At 35.0% G+C, this 25021-nt stretch overlaps 1 protein-coding gene and 1 long non-coding RNA gene across 7 annotated transcripts in view; one reads left to right on the forward strand and one right to left on the reverse strand.

Moving 5' to 3' along the window:
- LOC661830 (protein jim lovell) overlaps window positions 1-25021 on the forward strand; it is a 57591-nt gene that overhangs the window by 6454 nt on the left and 26116 nt on the right. The window contains exon 1 of one of the 6 annotated variants that reach the window (XM_015985204.2): window positions 3391-4096. The exons of 2 other annotated variants lie outside the window; for them this stretch is intronic. In XM_015985204.2, coding sequence (XP_015840690.1) covers window positions 4000-4096 — 97 coding nt within the window. In that variant the 5' untranslated portion in view covers window positions 3391-3999. Of the gene's footprint in view, window positions 1-3390; window positions 4097-15309; window positions 15772-25021 lie in introns of those variants that run through there. 3 more of the 6 variants (XM_008203368.3, XM_015985205.2, XM_008203369.3) reach the window with 3 other exon arrangements.
- On the reverse strand, window positions 3815-4662 carry LOC103315224 (uncharacterized). Its single transcript, XR_511834.3, has 3 exons — window positions 4519-4662; window positions 4286-4460; window positions 3815-4236 (listed from the first exon to the last, which is right to left on the reverse strand). It is a non-coding gene; the product is annotated as an uncharacterized LOC103315224 (long non-coding RNA).

The raw sequence follows: 25021 nt of genomic DNA on the forward strand, positions 1-25021 counted from the left end.
CTAGTTTTCAGTTTGGACACGAACTGGACAAAGGCCATTCTCACATGGATTAAGGATTCTTAAAGCATCCCAATACTGACTAAACGTAATAAACATAAGGTTATAAATAAACCGATACAATAGTGCTTGCCCTTAACCCATAAAAAGTCAGACGACGCTAATCCTAACTTTATTTGACGAAGTTACAGGGCGTTGTATTTTTCACAATTTATAAATTATTATTTTTAATTATTCACAATCACAACATAGCAGGTGATATATCATTAAAATTAGAAAAAACATATTTAATAATGTCAAAGTCAGTTAATGATTGTGGTTGCCATACAAGTTTGTCATACCTCGAAGACGGAGGTCGTTTTCTGATGAAAAATCTGACAACCAGTTCAAATTTACAGACTAACGTTTGTACAGCGTATGTCCATTTAAATCTTACTGAACAGCTAAGTATTGCTGCAATAAATATTCAGCCGCATTATGCGAATGGAAATCTTCAGAAACGTGCCTTCGTGAATAAAAATAAACATTGGTTTACGACCACTGCTAGAGAATCCGATTTTTATTTTTATTAAAAAAATATCTTCAACACATTGCACAAATGTGGAAAATTTACGTACGGGACCATATCCAAAGAGCAAAAATAACTGGGCCATGGTTACCACCTGAAATTATCATACAAATGGTTCATCAATAACCGTACAAAGAGTTCGAATTTGAGTAGGTACCGCATTGCGTTAAAATTCTTCAAGCTGTGATCCGGGCGAACTTGAAACCGAATGCAAATATTTGACTGAAAAAATCAGCAAATACCTACGCTCGGGATTTCACTAACAAGAGCGATTAGATGTCTATTATTTTAGGCGCTATTTCATTACTTCCACTTTCACCACATAGAAATTTATTCGGGATGGACTTGGACAATATCCTGTCAGTCAAACGATTAGTTCTTGATGATCGTTATTAAACTTTTGGTCAATGGATGTGAAGAAATAGCGGTGAAATTTACGCAAATCCTCATTGTAAATAAACGTAATCACGAAAGACAGTGAAAGTTCAAGGACTTTGTTTGCAGTTTGCAACATGAGGGCCCTAAGCCTTGAATTTTACCTTCGGAGAGAAAAAATATTGGTTCAATCAACTGCGTCGTAATTGCTGTTAAATACACAGTGTGGTAGACACAATCCTTGTTTATGCTCTTCTTATGATTAGCTTAATGAATTTCCTGAAAGGTAATTTATTCGAAAAAGTGTTTAATACTAAGGTTGCAATCGGGGTGGCATTTCCGCGTCCGAATCCGAGTCTATTGAACTTATCTCCGTAAAAATCCTGGTGATGAGCGCTTCAACGTGACATATTTCTACACAAATTTCTTTAGAACAATGCTATCATATTTGTTCCACTTTCATAAAATGTTTGAGATACAAAATAAAGAAGCTTTGTTCACACCAATTAATTAACAGTTTAAAGCACGTGTCGACTGACTCATTTGATACCGAGATAGTCATAATCGTTATGTTTTTAATGGTAACACGCGTTTTGTGTACAGGTACTCCTGATCCAGAAAATCTTGAGAGTTATTCACAAATTTATTTTTAATGGCCTGTTGTCAGACATGTAGATAACCACATCCGAGATAATGGTTGAGACCCTGAACGATTCCGAGAAGAAATATTGCAAGTTAATAATATTAGCAAATAATATAATGTATTATCCGGTCCCAAATAAGAATTATATAATTCCAGTCGTATGACCTAGATTGGGAGATAACTCTTGATTTTTAACTTTCTGTGCCAACGAAATTAAATCGCAATTTAAATATAATGGCAATCTTGTCTGATCTCGCCAGTCATTTTCATTCCTGACTTGTGTTTACTACGTAGTACTTACCTAGGACATTTGTGTTTTTAAATGTTCAATGCTGCTTAGTCAGGATTGTCGGCGAATAAATATTTATGACCAAAGTGCTTTCGGTCTGCCTGGCAATTTCTGCGATTACATAAGGTTTAGTTATTCGTCATTTGTTAATTTAATGAGTACTCGTTGTAGGTATTGACTCTGATAGAAAAGAGAAATTTCTTTTGCCACCACATCTGCATATTAGCAGCCGCAGGCACAGCAACCTGCCTTTTAATAAACTGCACACATACCGCTGTCTCCATTTTTGCAAAATCGTGAACTGTTGCGCACCTCATCTAGATCAGTCTCGAATATTTCAAAAATTCAATTTGCATAATATTAAGATTGAGTTTAGTGCGTGTGTTTTACATAATTTTTATGTGCCAGCTAAATGGTCTCTAAGTGGACCAAATAAATTGGCATTAAGGCATTTAAGCAAAAAAAAAGGTGGACCTGGTCTATCTTCAGTAGATATATATTAAAAACGATGGTACTATTGGCTGTGACGAATGGATTTGTCAGCACAATTTTTTCTAGCTTTATAAACAGCAGTGACGTTTGCTTACAAAAAATCTATGGTAAAAGATGCTAATGATTCTCTTGATCTGATGTTTGATTTATACCTTTTCAGCATCAGTTAAAACCGAGGTTAAAACTGTAAATGTGAGTTAGTTCACACCAGTCGCTGTACAAACATATTAGTCAACGTAATTACGGTTACAGTTATCTTTTGATTTTTTATGTAAATTTTATTTAATACAGTGGATACTTAAAAAACAGAAAAAAATTCCACGGGGTATACATCTTCTAACTTCCATCTTAGTGTATAAGACAAGCATGTGCATTAAAAAATAAATAAAGTAGTACCCGCTGAAAGGTTCATTTTTCTACACGCCTTACCTTTGAGAAAAGTAAATTAGACCTCTTGAAGACTACTTTATAATGTTTAATAGCCCTAGTCAACGCCAAAAAGAGGAGGATGATGCTAGAGATAAATCATACAAGCCAATTTATCTCTGGTTATTAAGATAAAATGCTAAACTCCGGCTGAACCTCTTTAAGATCTTTACCTACTATATAATTTCCCCCTCGTCTCTTTATCCTATGGTTAAACACCGGCACTCTTTGATTTCTCCTATATTGTTAAGTTAATGATTTGGTCATAAAATAATTGTTTTATAAGTCCTACAATGACGGTAATTAGGAAAAGATGAAACGTGAAATTATCAGTGTTATCGAGTTGCAAAAACATTAACACAATGATTGGTACTGGTTGTGGTGAACGAATCGCTCCACACACCTGTTCGCAGAGAGTCAGTTAAAATATGTTCATTGTATTGACCTGAATAGCGGATTCGTTTTCGCAGGATCCTTGTAGGATCAATGGCAGAAAAGTCAAAATTCCGAAAGTGCACTAGTTGTGAAAAAGCTTGTCATCAGTTGCGATTTGTGTGGTGACAGTAGAGGGGCTGCAATAGCTAGAAAGTGGCCCCTCTCCTGCAGGCTTGCAGCTATCCATTCCATTCCATGCACCGTCGATGTCTTGTTTGTGTTAACCTTCTATCTCACATGAATCGAGCTGTAATATAGTCGGCCAAGCGTGTAAAGTGTGTTAAAAATCGTACGTGGACGAGGACTTCTTCGTTGAGCGAGCTGAACCTAGCCTGTGACCCACTACTAGCTATCGACAATCACAACTACTACGAACATGAAGGCATTTGACTTGTAGCACTCTCGAAGACAGTGTCTAGTGTCTTGCGGAAGACTGGACAAGTGAACACGAGTTGGGTCCGGCTGGTGATAAACTGTGCCCCGTGTGAACCTTGACCTTAGCAAAAAAAATCGGGGTGCGAGATTTTTTCCGAAGTCGGCTCAGGTGATGTGTGCAAACTGCTTTCGCTTGAGAATAATTTAATGTAAATAGAGTTAATGTTTATTAATAATCCTTATATGTAAGACCTCGTTGCGGTGTAGTGACATAAACACGAGTGTGTGGCAATACGAATTAAAAACATTTAACTCAATAATGGGATAAAACAAGTATTTTCGCTAAACTCCAGCTCAAGCATCCTTTTACGTTTTCGCGACACGTAGCGCTGAGTGAAGATGTTAAATTGCACGGATCTAGAGTGTATTCTTCATCATCATCACTACTACGCCCACCTGCACCACCTCAAACATGGAACACATGTGGAAGAAGGAGGTGAGTACTAATAGACCAAATTAAATCCTTGATAGTAAGAGTACTTCGCCTTGAACAGAAGGTAAATCGGTTAAGATTTCCCTATTCGATCGCCACTTTTGCATATAAATCTAAACCACTCGGAACAAGACCAGAATACTCTAGAAGCAAATACACTTTGCATTATTTTTTTACTAATTTTGCGCTTACGCCTGTGATATTAGAATTTAGCAATATTGATAGGCTGTTTCCAAGTGAGGCTAATCGTGTTATTCACCCAAACTGATATCGCTCAAAATCCCGTTTCTGTTTTCCTTGAAGTAGTCACAAAATACGTACTTTGCATATTTTTAAATTAATGTCAGTCGGTCTGAGCTACAAACACCTACAAATAAGTGAAACTTTATGTTTTATTTGTATACTTTCAAAAAATCACTCATTACCCTAATTGGTATATCACACGCAATTATTATCAACGCTCTATTAATGGCACCTCTCTGCCCAAAATCACTGACTTGGATTTGTTCCACACAGTCATATGATGTTTTGTCACATGAGAACGATTATTTAATTTGTTATGTTAATATTGAGCTGATAAAAACTTCTTATCAACACCGCAATTTGACTTTTCCAATGAAATTGTAAAAAATCTCTTGCAAAATATTTTTTACCCATACTTGCATTTGTTCTACAAATGCATTTCTTTCTTTTATGAAATTGTCTGGCCTTCAGTTCTTTTAATAAAACGTTTAAAAGTGTTGTTAGTTTAACCAAAGATAAGCAATATAAAAATTTTAATTACCTTGACGCGATTATGCATACTTTTATATACAAATTTAACATGTGTGGTTTCTTGGCAAAACTTGAACTATGCATTATGCAGGTTAATATGGAATTTTTATCGCATAACTTGATTAGGATTTTTATTGCGTTTTTGATTACGTGTTAACAATTCGCCATTCTTTTGCGGTGATATATTTACAATAGTAGGCTTTTGGTCTACATGGGCTCTCAAGAATTCGAACGGAATAGGTATTTATATATTTTTCAAAGGTTTATTGCTTGAATTGTTTGTATTATTTTATCGTTTTATTTTTATTTATTTATTTAATGTGCTTAATACTAAAGTTTTGCACTTGTACAAAAGTTTTTCCCAAATATGTCATATGAATTTACTCGAATTAACTTTTACAATGATAATATTCAAGTATCTATTATTTTTTATTACTTTATTATGATCACGTAGTAACGATTGTAATTGATACACGTATATAGCAATTTGTGGTTAATCTGTGAAAAAAAACTGTATCAAGATGAAAGTTTAAATTGAATACTGAAGAATTCTCCGAGATATTTTTCTCCAGGTTTGAAAACAAGTTATAATATTTAGTGGTTCGTACAGGTCGAGACTGTTTTTGTGACCTTTGAGATGTGCATTTGAATCAAAAAAAAATTTTATATAATAATTTACAAAGAAAACGCCAAATGATTTACATGTGGAGTGTAAACAAATGTTTACATGATAACGTTCTAATGATTTACTTATTCTGCGTATTCCAAGGTCAAGTGCGTAGATAAAGTGGTTGAACAATACAAAAACAACAAAAAATTGTGCATCAGAGGTACTTATTTTATTTATTTACACTGACTTAAAGTATCTTTTTTCAATTATTATAACAATAGGAATAGCTACTGGGTTTGATGATGCTTCAAAAGACAACGAAACGTCGGTGTAGAATTGTCCAGAGGGTTACCTTAACTCTTGAATTTTTGTAGTAAAAAGCTCTAGGGCTCTTTTACTTAATTGGTACAAGATTCGGTTAATCTCATTTTCAATTTGTAAAAAGCAATTGCGGTGCACCTAAGAAATGTTAATTTTAATTTAATTATGTTTTAATGTCAACGTTGTCATTACTTTTTATTTATCTTTTTTAATGGGTATTTAAACTTAAACGGTTTCCCACATCGCGGTTCGGTATTCCTAGAAACTGAAATGTAAATTTTTCAGTTAACGTACACCTTGACTTAACATTGTTTTTTATGTTATTGATGACCGTCTGAAACTGACCGGAATAAAGTCGTATCCGATAAGGACGTCCGGTGAACGATAAAATAAATATCACTACCTGCATTAAAATTTCGATCACATGCATTTTTATGACTTAATATTACCGAAAATTCCTTGATAATGATTTTAATTAAGTGACTATAAAATCGGCGAATAGATGGGCACAAGGAAACGTCTTAAATAATTTAATTAACATGATTCATTAAGTGGACGAATGCGCTTCCGAGAGACGATGAGGAAAGTTTAGGACATTCTTCAATCTTAAATATCCACAACAGCCACATTATATTGATGATTATCGCAATTAAGTCTGTTGTTCGTTTAGAGAAAGTGTCAATCTTTGTGTTTCAATCAAGCAAAATTAAATGTCCAGTGCGTACCATCCTTTTGTCCTTATTCAGGAAAACCTGATTAAATGTGTTTTCACTAAACCAAAGCGTGAAGAAAATATGGAAAATATAACCTTTCCATTATATCATACGCTTATTAATTAGAAAGAGTCAAGGCCAATTAACCGCAACGTTCTTCGGTGGCCTTCTGTGCGGTTAAAAAGTATAAGAGAAGAATTTTTAATGCTGTGCACAAAACAGAATTTTTATTGTACCGTTACAGAATACGATAACAATATTAATACGAGGTTGTTTCGGCGATAAACACTACATTTGCGATAGTTCTAGGAATACACTCATATGGGAGTTACCTTTTACTTACGCTTGTCGGGATTTCCCGCAGATAAACCTGACCTGCTTAAAAACCTATTTGTAGTACGTTTGTACGAGCATAAGTAAAAACAAGCATGTCGTATGCATTTTGTAGCGAACTGCAATTTAAGCAGTTATTCTGTTATTTTTTTTTTGACTCATAATAATGTCCTTAGATCCTTAACATGACATAAATACACATTTTAATCTGTGATACCTTATTTGCGAAATGCTAACAAGAAACTCTAATCTTTTATTTTCGGGAATCGGTGCAATCTACAGGCAAAATAAGTTTATCCTGGTAAAAGCAAACGAAGATAAGTAAAACTCAGAATCAAAAATATACCAAATATTGATTTCAATTAAATATAATCGTCAAATAATTATACTTTCTCAGACTTAATACTCGTATTTACATAACAACTTTGCTATCCAACTAAACATATACTAGAAAACAACAGACCAATAGATGTTCATTTGATTCGTAACTAATTTCTCTTCGCTGCATTGAGTAAAAACAACAAAGTGTTTGTAGTCTCGATAAAGTCTCACTCATGTGAAAATTGGTAAAATTTTTAGAAAGTGGACATTCTCTGCAACTTCCAGTCCACACATTATGGATAAATTTGTTGGCTGGTAACCAAGTATTTGAAGTTTTCTTTTAAAACTGAAATTTCAGATATTATGTATGTACTTCACTGTCTGCATATTCCGAAAATTGGCTAGTAGTTACTTCCTTGACGGCACTATTAGCATAGCAATTTAATTAAAATTGGGTTTAGATAACTCCTAAACTAATTATTTTGAGAGCAAAGTGGTAATTAGCGTAATTATATATCGTTACTTTTTATGTATAAAACTATTGATGTGTTGCAAAAGATCTCTGAAACGATACAGTTACTACGATAGCGGGTATTTAGATTGGAAATCCCATGAGATTAATTCACTTTTTGGATCACGAACTGTTTTTACGCACAGGAAAATTTTGCTAACCAATAACCAAAACCAGTTTTTGAAGATGGTTTTCACTGAAAAAGTTGGTGACAAAAAAGGGGAATTTTCGATCATTTGCCTACATTGTGGTTCGTCTGACGAACTCATCGAAGTTATTGCAGTCAAGTACATGAAATAATCATACGGAGAATGGACGTAATTAATTGTTTCACTTGCAGAGCCTAACTAACGTTTATTTGTAGAGTGCTAAATACTATCATTAGAACCGAAAGGTATTGTTTTTAGAGCTTCCAGGAGCAATTAAATGGGACAATTTAAACCAAATTAAGTCAGAGGTAGATGTATATTTAATGTTAATTAAGCTATTTTTATTACTCCGAGCTATTCGTTAAACAATGTTGTCAGAAATGTAATTTCGAGTTATTTTCTCTTTTATGTAGCTATTTCCAGTTTCCTTTGCAAGTGACAAGTTTATGCGTACGTAGTACTTAACCGAACACGTCCAGTTTTGACTTTTACGCAATACTCAATAAATTGTCCAATATGGTTTGATGAATTATGGATGTTATAACAGGAATCACATAACAGTGGTCATTAAACAAACATTAATCCAGGTTGGATAACACAATTGGCTATAAAAATGTCAAAATAACTTCGTACCCCGCCACTTCAGCCCGAGTTACTCATATTAATTCGCGAACAGATTTACAACAACATAGCTAACCTTCGTTTTAATTCAACAAGGAACAGGTGAGCGCTGCGAGTACCATAAATAATTCGCATGCAGTACAAAAGCAGAGAGACCATAGTGAAACGCGCATCCACGTAACGGTAACTCTGATTTATGATGTCATATGACGGAATGCAAAATCTTTCACCTGTGGAACGCTGATAATGATAACAACGCAGTCATTATTCATTCCAGTCAGCAGCCCAAAGAGAAATAAAATTGCAATTCGCTAGAAGATTCTCTCGAGTCTTGAGTTGCGAGCCATCATTGGATGATTGTACCAGCAATTGGCGGTAATTCAACGTATCCTCATTGCCACTCAAATTGTCGAAAACATTAACCTTCAACATATAATTCACGTGATTTCTATTGCTACAATTGCAATGTACCGCATTCGTTTATTATTATTTATTTTATTATTCTTCTAAGTACTACAATTTGGGCGTACGGCTCTGACACGTTTCCCAGCCCATAATTCAGCAAATTGGGTCTATAATTTGCTAAACGCGTAATAGGTGATAAATTGCACGGTTAAATTTGCTGTTCTTTTTCAATTATTACCAGCGTAAACTATTCGAAAGGTGTAAGAAGAACTACTTCATATTTATATGCGATGAAATTATAAAACATTGACATTTAAAAGTCTCAGCGAGAAATGACCCTAGACACAATGCACAGTACACAAAAGCCATGACATTTGATGAAAACACAAAAATCGAATTGTAATAAATAACAGCCAAAGTAACACGAGTACCAAACGATTTGCAGGAGAAACTATTAGCATTGAACTTCAACTTGACTTAAGCAGCCCTTACGAAACAAGTTTAAAATGTCTACTATTACTTTCATAACGTGAGCTTCAGTCTGAAGGAAAGTGGCTATAATCGTAGAGAGTTTGAACCACGTTGGTGTCGAACATTAGTAGTGTTTTACCGCAGAAATTTAACATTTCTTTCATGGGATAATACGAGGAGTATTATCACAAGTCGCTTAAACTAATCATTAAAACATTCGCTGGGAATGCGTTTCCGGTTCGTGCGGAAGTCAATGTATATCATGCGTTTTTTACTCTCACTGATTGTTCAAGGGGACGTCAACTTCCCCGGTAATTTCTACAGAAACGTGATGTGAAAATTGTGGCTTATAATTTTCGTAACTGGAAATGAATTGAGCAAATATAACGACAAAAAACACAGAACTTGTTATTGTTTACTCCCTTACACGTGCTTCTGATGTAAACTATTTGCATTTATCGGATTTGCATATTATGAAATGAGATGATGTTTCAGGCTTGCAAACATTTCTACATCTAATTGCAAGAGTACATAATACGTTTACATTTTAAAAAATAAATAAAAACGTCAAGTCTCTAATTGATTTTCGTGTCGTCACCATATAGATCAATTTGCACATTTAAATAGAACACAGAAAACACAAAAACGTTGTTAGTACTGTTAACAGGCCTTTACATGGTCAAATTTTTGTAACGACTACTGCAAATAAGTGTTAAAGTAATGGAAATATATTTGGTCAGAATCAATTTTTAATCTTCTAGCTATGCCAGATAACATGGTTAATAATTTCCGCTTTTTTATCACTCCGTATCTTATCAAAATCAATAGACACTTAGTAGGAATTCGCCTTATTCTGTCGTAGGTAGACTTGCGGATTGTTACAAATAGAGCAAAGTAGAAATCAGCATTCCTCATACATTATGTCTTGTAGAAACCAAGATCTCACACTGCTGAATAAATAAAACGATTAGTAATTATAGAATTCCTGTGGGAACAGACAGATCTGATAGAGAAAGTTCAGTCGTTTGAATTTGAATCAATAGCATGCATTTAAGTATCGCAAGGACGAATGTTTTCACTGAAACGATTACATTGTTCAGTCTTTTTTCCGGATGTGCTAATTGAGTGACATAAACATGAACCTGAGAAAATGTTTCCTGTAATAACGTTACGTTTGTGAAGAGACGTGCTTTTCTGTTGCACTTTTTTTCTTTTAATATTAATTAGGCGTGCTATTGGTGCATTGTTTGTCAGACAACAATGACAGCTTGCAAAATAATTTTGCTATCTATCATTCGCTGGTTTACCAAATCGATTTTCGGATGAAGCAATGTGTCATCGGTTCCTTTACTTTTGCTTTCTGTCATAAAAATTAGCATGAAACAAACAGGAAGGTAGCAAAAACCCAGCTTCCCAGATTTGGTAACACCGGATGAATTATAGGTGAAAACTTAACTTGCAAAAAAGAAAAGGTTAAAACGACGATGTGTAAGCATAATATGCATAAGAGCTTAAGAGGAAAGAGATTTATCGTTGGCGTTCCTTTGTACCTTCGATCTTTTTCCTGCGCGAATTTACATTGATTTAAGCAATGAATAGAAAGCGCAACATCGGATTTTATGTATTAATAAAGAAAGTCGCTTTCATCCCTACAGGTTTTTAACCAGAATGTTAAAACGCTTGCATCTTCACTTGTAATAAATTAGAGATGGAAGCTTGCTTCTCAACGAAATCATTTGAACAAACACACATCGTCACGCGTATAAATTATTATCTGTTTTGGCACATTTTCTCTAATTGGTGATCACTGATGAATAGGCGAGATAACGCATTCACTGGAATTTTATGTCTTTTAAAGGAAAACCTGTACGTTCTATATTTTTATAAAATTACTGATCATTCATAAATCCAGTTTCGAATCTATAACTGTCACTTTTTCCCTTTTAAGCGGATTTCCTTGGCCTTAAAGTCCAGCTATAACACAGATTCTTCTTCTATTTAGAAAGTGCACACATCTTTGTGGCCCAATTGGCCTCAAAGTATTGTAATTGGCAAATAAATATTTTAACATTCTGAGTTTTAAAGAAATAAAGTAAATAAATTGTGATTTATCTGTTACAAACAAGTTATAATTTAAATTCTTTGTTTTATTCGGTGAAAAATATTTATTTGTGAGATACAGGTATTAGCATATTTCTCAAGTATCCAAACGGTGGAGGGTCACTGTCAAGTACAATTAGTACTTGTCGAGTATTTACTAATTGATTATACTTGTCTTATTGTTTTTTATTATTAGTTATTCACGAATGGAGAGTTTAAAGTAACTTGTAATAATAAAAAATACACAAGCATGTGATTTGTTTCGTAAAAATTAAGCCGCTAGTGGTAATTCTGATATTGAATGCTAATGGATAAATGTGTACACAACAAATTCAAGAAGACGCGATTGCGAGTGATTTTTAATTTTATGAGTTTTTTGCGTCTTATTAAAGTCAATTTTATTCAAGTGCTCTTTGCCACATGTGTTTTTTTTGTCGTTTATTTGAGAAGACTGACATCACATTATTTGCATAGTCAGTAAAAAATCAACTAGTATTTACCAAAAAATAAAACAAATTGAAATTGGTCATTTCCTTGCTCGCTACTTTATGTTTTGAACAAAGAAATTAATCACCGTACGTCAGATAATTGTTGCACTTACATGTTTTGACTTAAAATTACCACAATTAAATAGGATGACACACAAAAATGCAATTCTATTTTATTTAAAAAAATGCTCGATTGAGATAACAGTGTAATTTACAATTAATAATTTATTATAAAGCGTTGCCTTGTATTTTTTCTTTATGACCCTTATTCATGCGACACAGGAAAACAACAACGGAAGAACATGACTTTCTTCCATAAAGAACTCGATAATGGTTTATGTGCGGCAAATAAAACAATTCAGAATTACAGTCACACTAATAATGACATTGCGTTGTCTATAATATGGTCGAGGAAGTTAACAGTGACCTTTCCTTTGGCGAAACCTCGACCTTTGGGTGGATGATATATTCTTATCAGAAATGGGGAGTTCACGCAATTCTACAAAATCGACCGAAACACCCCCAGTTGCATGCCCTACTTCGCCCGCGATTAATTAAAAAGCGCTGTGTATTTATAGCCACGTAAAATATCAAATATTACAGAGCGGTACCTTCACAGTGTTTATTTAATGACAAAAACGCAATTATCTTCTAAATAACTAATAAACAAGTTAATCTGAAGTCATTGTCCTAAATTCTGACATGTTAATGTCCAACTAAATATCACACTGTCGCCGGGATAAAATGGTCAATACGCCAAAGCTTTTTAAACTGGTTGGAACTTCTTCAAGAACTCGTCTTGTGACTTGTCCAGGATTCCAAATCGCAGACTAGTTACATAATTCGTTGCAATAAATTATGAATGAATTAATTATGGTAATTTATGGAAAACGTAGCTTTAACAAGTACTGGTGATTCTGAAGAAATGGCAGACGTCTTCAGGATGTGCATCATCTTTTAATCCTCGCGTTATCCCCGGAAGGGATCCAAGTCATCAGGCCTTGATTTCGTGATGGACTCAAGATGCATGACGTCAATACAAACAATAGAGAAATATCGTCCAAAGTCCAAAGAACGAACTTTGGATGGCCATTCCGCAGAAGAGTTATTACACACGAAGGAGGATCAAGAACTATTTTACGTCACCAACGACAGCATAACATTAAAATGATAAGTTGGTTTCATGGAACAGAAAAGTACATAAATTAGTCGCGGGGGCGTACAAATTGTTAGAAGAATATAAATTAAACTATTCCTCTCCGTCAAGGAGACCCGAGTTCACCGCCAGAAGGACAATAAAAAAGCAGTAAAGGTGCTTTGGCTTCGTTTTATGTTTTATGATGCATTCATGGTAAATAACATTTAAATAACAAAGATAACAATTCTGTTAAGACACTATAAAAAACAGAATTCAGGTTAAGATGTTGCCGCTTCGTAAACTTGTATAGTAAATTCGCGCCGTATTGATAACAGAAATTAGGTCTTGGTTTAACTAAGCCTAAGAACATGGTTGTGGTAGCAAAATGCGATGTCATTTTTCTGTGTATTGGCGCTTCCTTATTTAGTGATGATTCGTAATAGATTACGGAAAAATAGGCAAAGGTCATGGTGCTACACCTGATCGGATCAAATTTTGCAATCGTGTGGGATCTTCTCAAAAACAAATTTCGCAGTTAGATCGCCAAAACGCAGGAAGGTTGAGGGCTCTTTCCCAACGCTTAGATCACCACTTAAATTAATTCGGTTAAGTCCCAAAATCGGAATATTGCCTAGTCTGTCGCAACGCATTTAAATGCCAAACAACTAATTAAAATATATTTAGCAAAAATATTTCACGTGTTGTTTCGCTCGTGCAAAACTGCATACTTTACTTAAGTACAGTGTTATGTTTTATACAGGTGTAGCGGTTAATTGCGGAATTTTTTGAGCAGGTTTGTGATTTTAAAAGTTGCAATAGTTTCTTGTGTGTAAATTTTTCATCAACGTCCAAGGGAAATCCGGACCGTTAAAATGATATCAAGCCAACTTGAGGCAAGTCAAAAAAATATTCCACTTGTAGACGAGATTTTCGAGTCGAGGAAGACACAGTCAAGGACCTTGCCAGTGTAATTAATCACGAATAGTTTTTGCTTGTTATTCATTAATTAATATTTTGGCTTATTGCATAAACGAGGAATTGATTTATAAATAGAACTGTTGCTTTAATTTGTTTGCAAAGTTAGGATCGCTTCGCGAGACTATAATTAGATTACATTTTCGTCACTGTAAAATTTTGTGTTTTATATGTAAATATTATAAAGATATGGAATATTTTATGAATTTCATCCTGTGATTCAAAGACTTGTTTTCTGTTTGGAGTGTTAAAACATATTTAATTTTATTATATTCCATTACTGAGGTGTTTATCACTATTAGAAACGGGGCGATAAATATTAATGTCGGATTCGATGAAATGCTAATAAATACAAACACAACAAGCTTTTCCATTTGTCGGAGTTTTCCTCATGCTAAATTCTTGCATTAATAACACAAATTGTATTTTTAATTCGATTAAGATCAGCAAATATCACGTGCTGGGCCTTATCTTCATTAAACAATAAAAATTAACAATATTTTTATTGTACGAATTAGAAAAAATCCGAACTAAAGCAGCAATAACTATGGTTAATTTATTATTATTTATTATTTTAATAAGAAAGAAATAATTGAGCGCAACAGAAATAGGAAAAAAAATCTTTAAGCACCTATACGTTTTACTGAGCGGATTTTCTGCATTGGGTTTGAAGAAACAATTTGTATTATTTGTTGCTCAAGAGCCTTCAAACACTCGTATAATTGTGTTGGAACTTTTATTAGAAGAATAATTAACTGTACGTAAGCTTCCGGACTATCAGGACTATTGGAGAGTTTTGAGGTTTTGGATTTCAAGAAAGGAAAAGAAGCACAAAAGTTCGATATTTCGGAAATCACTTTATTGGCAGCAGTTCAAAAATACTAGAAACAAGCTTTTCATAGGCCATTCTAGATCACCTCATTTTTTTTCGAAGCTTTGTCGATAGTCAGCGCATCCCATCGTGCTTTTTGTCGGTCGTAAACCGGCCGCCGGATGCGTGTGGCTAATTGGGTGAAAAAATGCTCCAACAGTCGGTTTTCGGCTAAGTATAAGGCAGGACAAGGAAACGAGAAGAGGTCAGCCAGCAGCGGCCGAAAAAGCTCCCCGAAAGCTCAGCGTCAGGCAGTGTTTGCGCCCAACCTTAAGGGGTGTTAATTCACTTAGCACGTCTTTAATTTTTCTCGTCCACGTCTAATTTTGCACAAACAATGTCAACAACGAGCCGATATGTAAACACTGACCTCGCGTTATGAAGATACACGCGACTGCGCCACTCACCTGTGCCAGAACACCCAGCATTCGTAAAGTTGCCGGTATTCGGGCTGGTCACAACCGAACTTCATCAACCGGTTAACCCGAGAACACATTTATTAACCGGCTACCTGTCCGCAACACTTCAGTACTTCACAACCTGGCGCGAGTTACTGTAACCGCGGACCTGGTTATCGAAAAAAGCGATCTTTGCACTCGAAATGACTGTGATAGTGCCTTCCGCCAGTTAATACACGTGGATTACCGCCTTCAAAATTGCACTTTTTGGGTTTTCGCGCGTTTTGATGTTTGTGCTTCATGGCTTTTCATCCTAGTTATCGTTCGATAACTCCTCCGAAAATCTTGCAAATTTTAGAAACTCGAAAAGTTTTCGACAGTCTTGGATAGTGCCTTTTATTTATCAAGTGTAAATAAATCACGCACAATCATGTGTACCTCCACGAGTTGTACACCATCCTACTACGAGTACAATCCTGGTGAGTCCAATTTTAAGCCTCGAGACGAGTTACGTAATTTTTTAAACTCTATTTAAAAAACCGAAAATGTTTTTGAATTAGTCGCTGGGACTATAATTGTGGTACCTGATCTGAAACGTCGACATTGTAAAATCATTGACTATTACATCTAAAAAAGCTTCTGAAATATAAAATTACTGCAAGGTCGTCATATCCGCGGAACGCTTGGTTTCCTGCGATTTAAATTTTTTATCCATTCTGGACATGCATTTGCAAAAAGTGCAAAAATGATGTTCCTGATAAGATAATCGTGAACACACAAATCATGTAATTTAATGATAATATAAACAGATAATTATCATTAACTAAATGTTAAAGTGCCGAAGAATTAGTACTGCACTCCTTAATTCCTGATCGACCTCAATTAAGCCGATTTCCGTAAATAACTTTTCCAATAAAGATGTCCATCTTACACCTGACAGACTATTAATTAACAAAAGTTACAGTCTTGTGTGAGCGTCCCGATTTTACTTCGTAGTCCTTGAATCGATAAACCGGTCAAAAAATTCCATTTTAGTTATTATAAACCATAAAGTAAGTGCAGGTGATAAAGTAATTTTTATTTCGAAAACGTAATCCAAACACAATGGAACTCCAATTAATGAGGAAGTCTATCCTTGGAGTTTTAAATTATAAACAGATAAATATTGTTCAAGCAGTTTAAAAATATAGCGGCTGTATGTATTGCCAATAAACATCCTCGCGGAGACAGTTGATAATATTTGCAAAATCACTTTGTGTGCTGATCAGGGGAACAAAAAATATTTCTGGCTTTTCAGCCTTCGAAGTAAAAATATTTTTTTGGCATTGTTTCCCATTTTCATGTTTGACTGATTGTTCTAAAAATAATAGCATTATTAGTTGCTTCTAATGTGTTTGTTTGCAATGTCAAGGATTTGGTTGTTCAAGCATGACAGTTTTATTTCCTACCTGAAATCGCTGGAAGAAATCGCTTCCAACCGATACGTTAAAAAAATGCAATAAATAATTCATTTTCATTCTCTATTATTGTTGGATGGGTGTGTCAGAAAAAACAATAGAGATGAAATCAAACAAGTAATTTAGTTATTTTAAATACCGCACTTTGGACTCAGTTGAGGTGTGACTAATGAAACTGGTGTGAAAAAGATAGAATCTCTCTTCTCCGAGTGACGTAGTTTTGACTTGTAAATCACCACCTGATTTATGATTTTATTAGTCGAATTGTTTTTCCGCAAAACCAACATTTGTGAAGGTCGGGCCGCAAGTTGCGTAAAATTTTTGTTACGTGAAAGATGCATCAGACTGGTCCTGCGTGCAAGACAAGTCGGCGCGGTCCTGAATTTATAATTGCTGGCCTAAAAATCAACGCATTCCGCGCCGTGTATGGCTTATAAAATTTAAACCACGAAAAGAAACAAATTGACTTGCATTGAAAGTCGAGGAGAGTCAGGTGGAAAAATCTATTAATTGGGAAACACCTTGGACTAAAGTACTTTGATCCAGCTAATTTGAATTGTAACATTCTCGGAAAAACGCATTCGGAAAACGGTGACCTACAATTAGTTTCAAAGGAAAAAGCTCATTATGTTGCAAACGTCTATGCTTTACGCACGTCGGAGTGATCACAAGCAAATAACAAGTTTTGCCAGTTGCAAAACACGACTTGTACTTTGAACGCCATTTCCTTTTGTTCCGAAATATGCAAAATTTGAGGCGTTACACTATTTTTCACAAGTTAAGTGCGCACGTACGGTGGCCTTCTGCATACTCGCTGATAACATTCCGCTAAATTTTATGTAAAATGTTTTCTGGCTGTAAACTGAGCGAGAACTGTTCACAAACAAAGATTTTTTATTTTCAAAGGCAAAATTTGCCAAAATCATTTTTTTTAATTTGTAATGTCTTATTAAACTTGACTGTTAAAATTTATTTATTAAAAGTTACTTTGTCATCTATTTTGCTGGGTGATGATTCAGGAAAATTGATAACATGACCAAGAAATTTTAAAATGCTAAACATGAAAAATCCATTACCTACACATTCATAGTTTTTATAAATTCGATGCAGCTTTTCAGCATAACTTGCAAAAAAATTAAGAATTTGTATTTGGGCATTTGTAAGAAAAAAATGTTTGGCACCTACAACATTACTACGCTAGTGTTCCTATCTTAAATAAAAAAAATATTTTATTCGTTTTTAAAACGAGACAATATCTCGTCTTTTCGACAATTTACAATGGAGTTCCAAACACGAACCAATTACCATGCGAGTGCCTTCTCCTGAATGCTCACTTTTCAGCATGTTTCCGGATGTTCTCAACCTTGACAGGTAAAATTCTCACGATTTTGCAACTTATAAATCGTTATTATAAATTCATGGTTCACATTTTACGGTTTAATAGTCCGACTCAATTAATTCTAGTCGGAAACAATTTTCGACAGAGGAAAGAATCAATTAGATCTGGGTGTCGCACCTATGGAAAAATCACGTTGCTTGTTTTGGTAACCCAGTAATGATTTGTTTACCTTTTGATTTTGACATTGATCAAAGTTCGATTAATTATGTTGACTTGGAAGAAAATTCGTTCGAGAGAAGCTATAGGAAAATTTCTTCTGAAGCTTCCCGGTGGAATGTTTCCATCATACCGCTGTACGATTAGTGAAATACCAGAAAACGATAATTTATCACCTGGCACAAAAATTTCGAAAAAAAGACGTTTCTGTAAGTTGCACTGCTGTGAAGACGATTCTTTTGAAAATGGCAACATTCCATCTCCGCCACCTTTCCCCTACCACCTGCTAAGCTTAACCGAAGTCGAAACCATCAAGAGACCAAAAATGACCCTCGAAGACCTCGCTAGTGTCAAATTGAAGAAACCGTCAGTTCAAGAGGACCCCAAAACCCCAGTCAGAGACATGACTCAAATTTTGCGCAAACGCTACAACGTAATGCACTCTCCTACTCCCAAGAAGCTGTTTGATTTGCTGAACTGATGAGAAGTCAATTTTGCTCTTCGTCTTGATTTTGTTGTGGTTGTTGACCGTTTTAATGGTGAAGATGGTCCGCTTAATTTATGAAAAAAGGAGCAGCCTTCCAAGCTGTCGAAAACCGAAATGCATCTGATAAGAGACGCATCGGAGTAGAGAAACGTGTTTTATTGCTAATAAAGTTGATGTATTCACGCTTGAGTGTTTTCACAAACGTCTAATTTAACGCCAAATGTTGGATTAAGCGACTCGCGACAAAATCTTGAAGCAATGGTAACGTATTGCGAAACAAAGCCGCAAAATTTTAATAACAACTAAAGTCAATGATAAATCAGTGTTGTAACTCCGTTTGGACTTGACAGTCAAAGAAACATTGTTCTGGTCAATTAAATTATTGACCTAGAACTCGTTAAGATATCCGAATCGATTTTGCATAGCTGCAAGTGAGGAGAAAAATTCTGCATTGTCGCACACAGGTGTTGCTTGTACAGTTTAATTTTTGATAATATTTAAAACAAATCGTGACGTTGCGACTGCGGCGTGTTAGGAGCTGCATGTTAAAATTTGCTTTAAAAAATTTGGTCGTTATTGTGATGCTATTAATTACTAAAATCAATATATTCTGGCCGTAAACGGCGATAATTGTGCAAATCACCTATTCTGATATCGACGTTCAAAAATTCGAGACTGATATGTGGAATAAATACAAAAACTAGTCACCGATTTTTAAGTTGAAAAAGGAATGCCAACAATAAATGAAAATTTTTAGAATTTTCTTATGAGAAGTTCTGTAAAAATTTGTTAATAACAGTTAATTGTTATCTTAACTGTTAAAAGAAAATGATCAAGGGCTTTTCTTACTAGCTGGACTCTTAAAAATGTTTTAATAAGTTACCTATTACGTATAATATTATACAATGTATGCTCATGTTATTAGACAAAAATCCTCTATTATGTATACTGCATGTTTTTCCGACATTGTTTTCAAGGATCTATTATCTATTACTTCGAGACTGAAAGTAGTTTCACTGTTTTTTGATTTGTCAGGTAATTTTTTGTTTGTCTAATAGGTATCACAAGTTTACATTTTTCATTATCGCTCCACCTCAAAGGCTTATTTATTTTAGAAAATAACTATTTAGTTTTGACAAAATCTCGTCACAGCCACTTTGGGATTCATGTACCAATAGAGATAAGCGGAATAAAGGCTAAAGATAGGCATTGGGGTTATCAGATTGGAATAATTAGTTAATCCTATTGTAGTCATTAACAAAAATTAATGAGTGCGACAATATTCTCTTTCCTGTTGTTTGAAACAACCTAATGATGTTTTATTTATGCGGTCAAAGCTCTAACGTAGACAACAACAATTCGTGTTTTTAATTTACTAAAGCACTGATAAACGTAAATTGCTAATTTTTTTCGCAAAGCAGGAACATTATGCAAATTGGAATTGTTGATTAATAAGCTCGCAATGTTCTTAATCATTTGAACATTCGGTGAAAGGGAACTTGACGTGTACTTACCTAGACACGTCTTGCGACATTTCGCCATTTAATTTTAATTGTAAATTGTAGTTTTCAACCGCGATTTGGGAAAATCGTTTTTATATGAGTCCTCAAACAACTATCACGAACTGATCAAAATTCGGCCACATTGGAAAAAATCGGAGGTGTGGTTCTTGTCACCAAGGAAGTTTGCTCGAATGACAATCAGTGTTAGAGCGGATTTTAATTAGTCGGCACCATCAAAATGCTGACTTGTTATGTAACATAAAAGGAGAGGTTACCAGCTTATTGACTTGTCGAGCGTTGAAATCTCCGCTAGCGATTCCTGCTGCCGGCTATATTGCGGTATTTGCAACCAAGAAGAGTAGTAATTTGAGCAATTCTGAGATATTGCTTTTCTATTAATTTACCTGGACAGTGGGAATAATTCAAGGTTCTTTCCTTAATGTGCGCTTAATTAGGAGTTGAATTAAATGTGTTTTTAAAGAGTAAGCCGACGAATAAGCAAGGTGATAGCGGTTACAGAAATTGTGGTATGCAAATGATTAAGCTACCCTTGCAGTTTGCAATAGTTGAATAATTATTCTATTACCGCCAAGAGACCGTAAATCTTTGCATTATCGAACCGTGCAATTTATCAATTTTATTGACACACACTAGGAGCTGATAAATTTGTTTTCTAAAACCTTGCACGCAGTTGCTGTCCCATTAACCTAGCACAGAAACATTTAATATATCAATCACAATCATATACTTGAGTGCTTGTTTTCAACAATTTGTACCAATTCGAACTGTTAAGGCCTTTGTGCAGCAAGTCAGCTGCGCTTAATTAATTAACTCTTCCGCTTATTACGTAGTGATTGCAGACTAACATGATGATAAACGCAAGTTTCGAGCAATTGCTTATAATCCTCACAATTATGAATCACGAGCCGGGAGCAACAAATAAACAGCTTTTTATTGCTAATTATGCCGCGCTCATTAGAAATATTTTGAATCAAAGTCCTTTTTTACGATCGGATCTGCGTCAATGAGAGGAAGGGAAAAAGTGACTGCTGTACGGGAAATTGTTTTGTTTTTAATTATCATTAATTAAGTCCAAGCATTTTACAAGAGTGTCTCCGCGAAGGCTGAGAGGAATTACTTCCTAAAAATTGTAAAAAAGTTCAAAGGAAGTTAGGTGTGCCCGTAACAGCGGGTTGGTTGTTCGGTGTAGTTGGTTTTTTTGGGCCTCCACGCCAGTTTCCTAATTGATGGGTCTATGCTCCCAAGACAAAAGCTTGAAAGAAAGTCGTTTATTTAGGCTTCGGAAGGCTTTGCTTGCGCGGGCAACGACCCGGATGGCCTTTTTGTCCCTGAATTTTGCAATAGCTCAGCTTTTGATAACCTATTTGTGGGCCACGTGACTGTGGTTTAAACCGGTGTGATCCTTTAAAACTGGTTTTAAAACCTCTAAAATTGTGCGATGAATATTTAGCATTTGTAGATAACCGTTAATACGTCTAAAAAACGAAATAATTATTGCTCCACAAAAAATTGCTGCATTTCCTTATTAACAAGAGTCAATAATCGTATTATGCCGCGATGAATATTCATCGGTGTTTACTATTATCAACACGGATCAGTTTTATTGTTGAAGGGGTTCCAGCAGTATTGAAAATTCGCATGATCTACCAATAAAGACCTTGGATGGTCGTGTTTATTATTGAATATGCAAATCGGCTTACCATATTTAAAACTTTGAGATAATAATATAATAACTTAACATTATCAATTTCCATTGCAAACTAGCGTAGAGCTATTATCGATGTCAAGGCTAGGAAAGCATCTTGCCTGAGGCGGAAGGCTACATAACAATACATCACCGAAAGCAAATATTTGGTCAAATGGGTTCTCTGTCTCGGAATTCCAACGCACTTATCAGAGACTCTAACATCGGCAGTGAATCTTGAAAAAGTGATTAGTTGTCCTTGTTCGTAATGCACTTGATCCGATTTCTACGGTTTGTTTCCTTCCGCGTATCGACGCTGGCCTTAATTTCCACAATAAGTCGAAAGTAGAAGATGGTCATGATATAACAAGTCGCACAGTTTACTTTATTAACACAGCCTTACTAGAAATAGTTTATCAAATCGCCACTTAGGGTCCTGCACAATTGACCTCGTCCTTCATGCACAATGCAATAAGCTATTTTCTTAAATAACGCTCAATGGACGAATTGTTATCAAATCAAAAACTTCTACAAGTCCTGTTCTGAAACTGGTCACATCAACTAGTCACTAGGACCCCAGTGTCAAGGCGACTGATCAAAAACTGTCTGGAACGAAACCCAAGTTCAAGGCTGAATTAGGCCGCAATTTTCTAGCTTCCTTTCCGCCTTTCGCTTTCTCGCTCAATAATGCAGCAGATTCTTGTCTAGTGTAACAGATTTGGTCCGTTCCAGTTTGGCAGCCTGGACACATTGTCGGCAATTAGCCGAGTCATGTTGGGCTTTGCCTTGGGTGATAATAATCGGTACTTAATATGAATATGCAATTTCTGCGTGCGAATTTGTTCCGGACACTGTACATGGAAGAATTTACCTTGATTGTCCGGAAACTAATCGGCGATGTGTTCGCGCATATTTTTATTTCAACTCGGAATATTCTTATGTAATCGAATTGTTTTTGTTCAAGTTCAAACGGTTGTCCGACACGCAGTGGAATTATTCTTATTCTGCGGCGGTGAAGGTTAGTCAAAGTGAAAAGATGAACGATACTCTGCCGGAAGGTTAATAGCAGATTTGGTGGTACTTTTTTCGCTTCCACGTGGACCAAATGGTTCTCCTTATATGTGACCAAACAGTTTTGTTATTCACTGAAGATTAAGAAACCACACAAGCTGCGGTCATCGACTCCAAGTACTTGAGTCTAAATAAATTTAATTCAAAGTTGCGTGATTGGCACACTTGTTGGGGCGTCTAGATTGTATCGCACATAAATTACAGGAAAAGTCCGTTTTTTCCATGGTGGCAAATGTTTGCCTTAAAAGAAAAATTTTTAAACGACAAAATTAAAAAAAACTAATTTTATTATTGTTTTTTTGCCGAAAGTGTTTTTCGATGAAATTGCAAAACTTGCTTTTTTATCTTGAATCGTAGACAGGAAGACGTATTTATTGTTTCTGAATTTTTCGGAATGAAAATATTTACTGAATGTTTATCTTTGATAAATTTGTTCTCGATTAGTTTACAAGCAAGACAACCTTGTGTGTGGACAAACTGCTAATTCGAACTAGAAGATTCAGTATTTTCCATTAAAAACACCACGGTGATCATTATATGATGTTTTATCTTTATTGCCCAGAAATTTTGTGACTTTATAAGAGAATTCCAATTACGATCTTATCAGTGTGACAGACGTTCACTTTATTCCTTACCACAGTTAAGAATTACAGTTGTGGTGATAAGAATTTCGTCATCGTACTCGGTAGCAATAAACTTACAACAATGTAAATTGCACAAGATGTGGAATGTGTAGCTGTTCGAACTTTGCTTTTTGAAACAATCGTTCTTCGGCCAAAATATTTGCCTTGACCCTGATCTTAATGGCTTAAGCCACTCAAAGCTGGACGTTTTTTTTCCATAATTTGAATAATTCTGCTATTGAAATGGTCTTGATTATGGATTCAGAGATTTATTACGTTGTGTATCATTATTACAAGTGTCATGTGCTAATTTTATTTACGTTTACATAACGAATTAATGGATAGCCAATCTGGTATTTTTATTGTTATAAGTACGACGCACTTCTAGATGATAAATCAAAATCGTCTGTTTGGCATTAAGTATTTCTTTGCGCTCGTTCAAAATTTCGTAAAAAAATATTTTCGAGTGGGGAACAATAGGTTACGACATGCCGTTTTTCTGATTGATAAGAGATAAAATCGCGACAACACACAAAAATCTGGTCGTTGTTATAACCACTAACTCATTTTTTATGTGGTTGTGGGATGGTTTTCCAGTCGGGAGAAAAGGACCTGACGTCATTATCAATTCTTCTCACATATCACTTTCTTTTGTAAAAGAAAGTGAAAATGGTTTATGTAAATGCTTATTACATCGCTAAATTTTCTATGGCATTTGGCAAAGGTCAAGTCTGGAATACTTCGCTACGATTTGGTTCTACTTTATCGTATTTAACGTGGATTTTAGGCGTACTGTCTGCACAGTCATACGCTAATAAACCACAATCTACAGTACGACTAAACAAATATTTGCTGTTTGCCTTGTGTTAATAAATAAATAAGAAGACTGTTCTTGTAATGCAACGTTAACCTTGCATTTTTCCCCTCGGTACTGTGTTATAATTAGATGAATTATTGGAAATTATCATTCCTTTACGAAACGGGCTATAAAACTTAATTGTGCAAGATTAATTATTCAAACTGATATAATATAATCAGTTTCCGTCATTTTCAGTAGTGTCGCACCTGGTGCTGAGAGGTTAAGTATGTCCACATCGCTAGACTTACTTTTGCCTTATCACTATGATAAAAAATCCTGATTCATGTCAAGAATACAAATTGCATCTGGGCTAAAATGGGTAAAAGTATGTCTAATGACGAAAATTTCAGTTGCAACGCTCTCATTTCGATTTGATTTTGGGTACAACCTTCTCAGATATGCAAAAACTGCAAATTTAGATTATCTCTTTGATAATACGAAAATTTAGGGGAATGGGAGCAGGTCAGCTA

This window comes from Tribolium castaneum, chromosome 4 (assembly GCF_031307605.1).
Source record: "Tribolium castaneum strain GA2 chromosome 4, icTriCast1.1, whole genome shotgun sequence".
NCBI lineage: Eukaryota > Metazoa > Arthropoda > Insecta > Coleoptera > Tenebrionidae > Tribolium > Tribolium castaneum.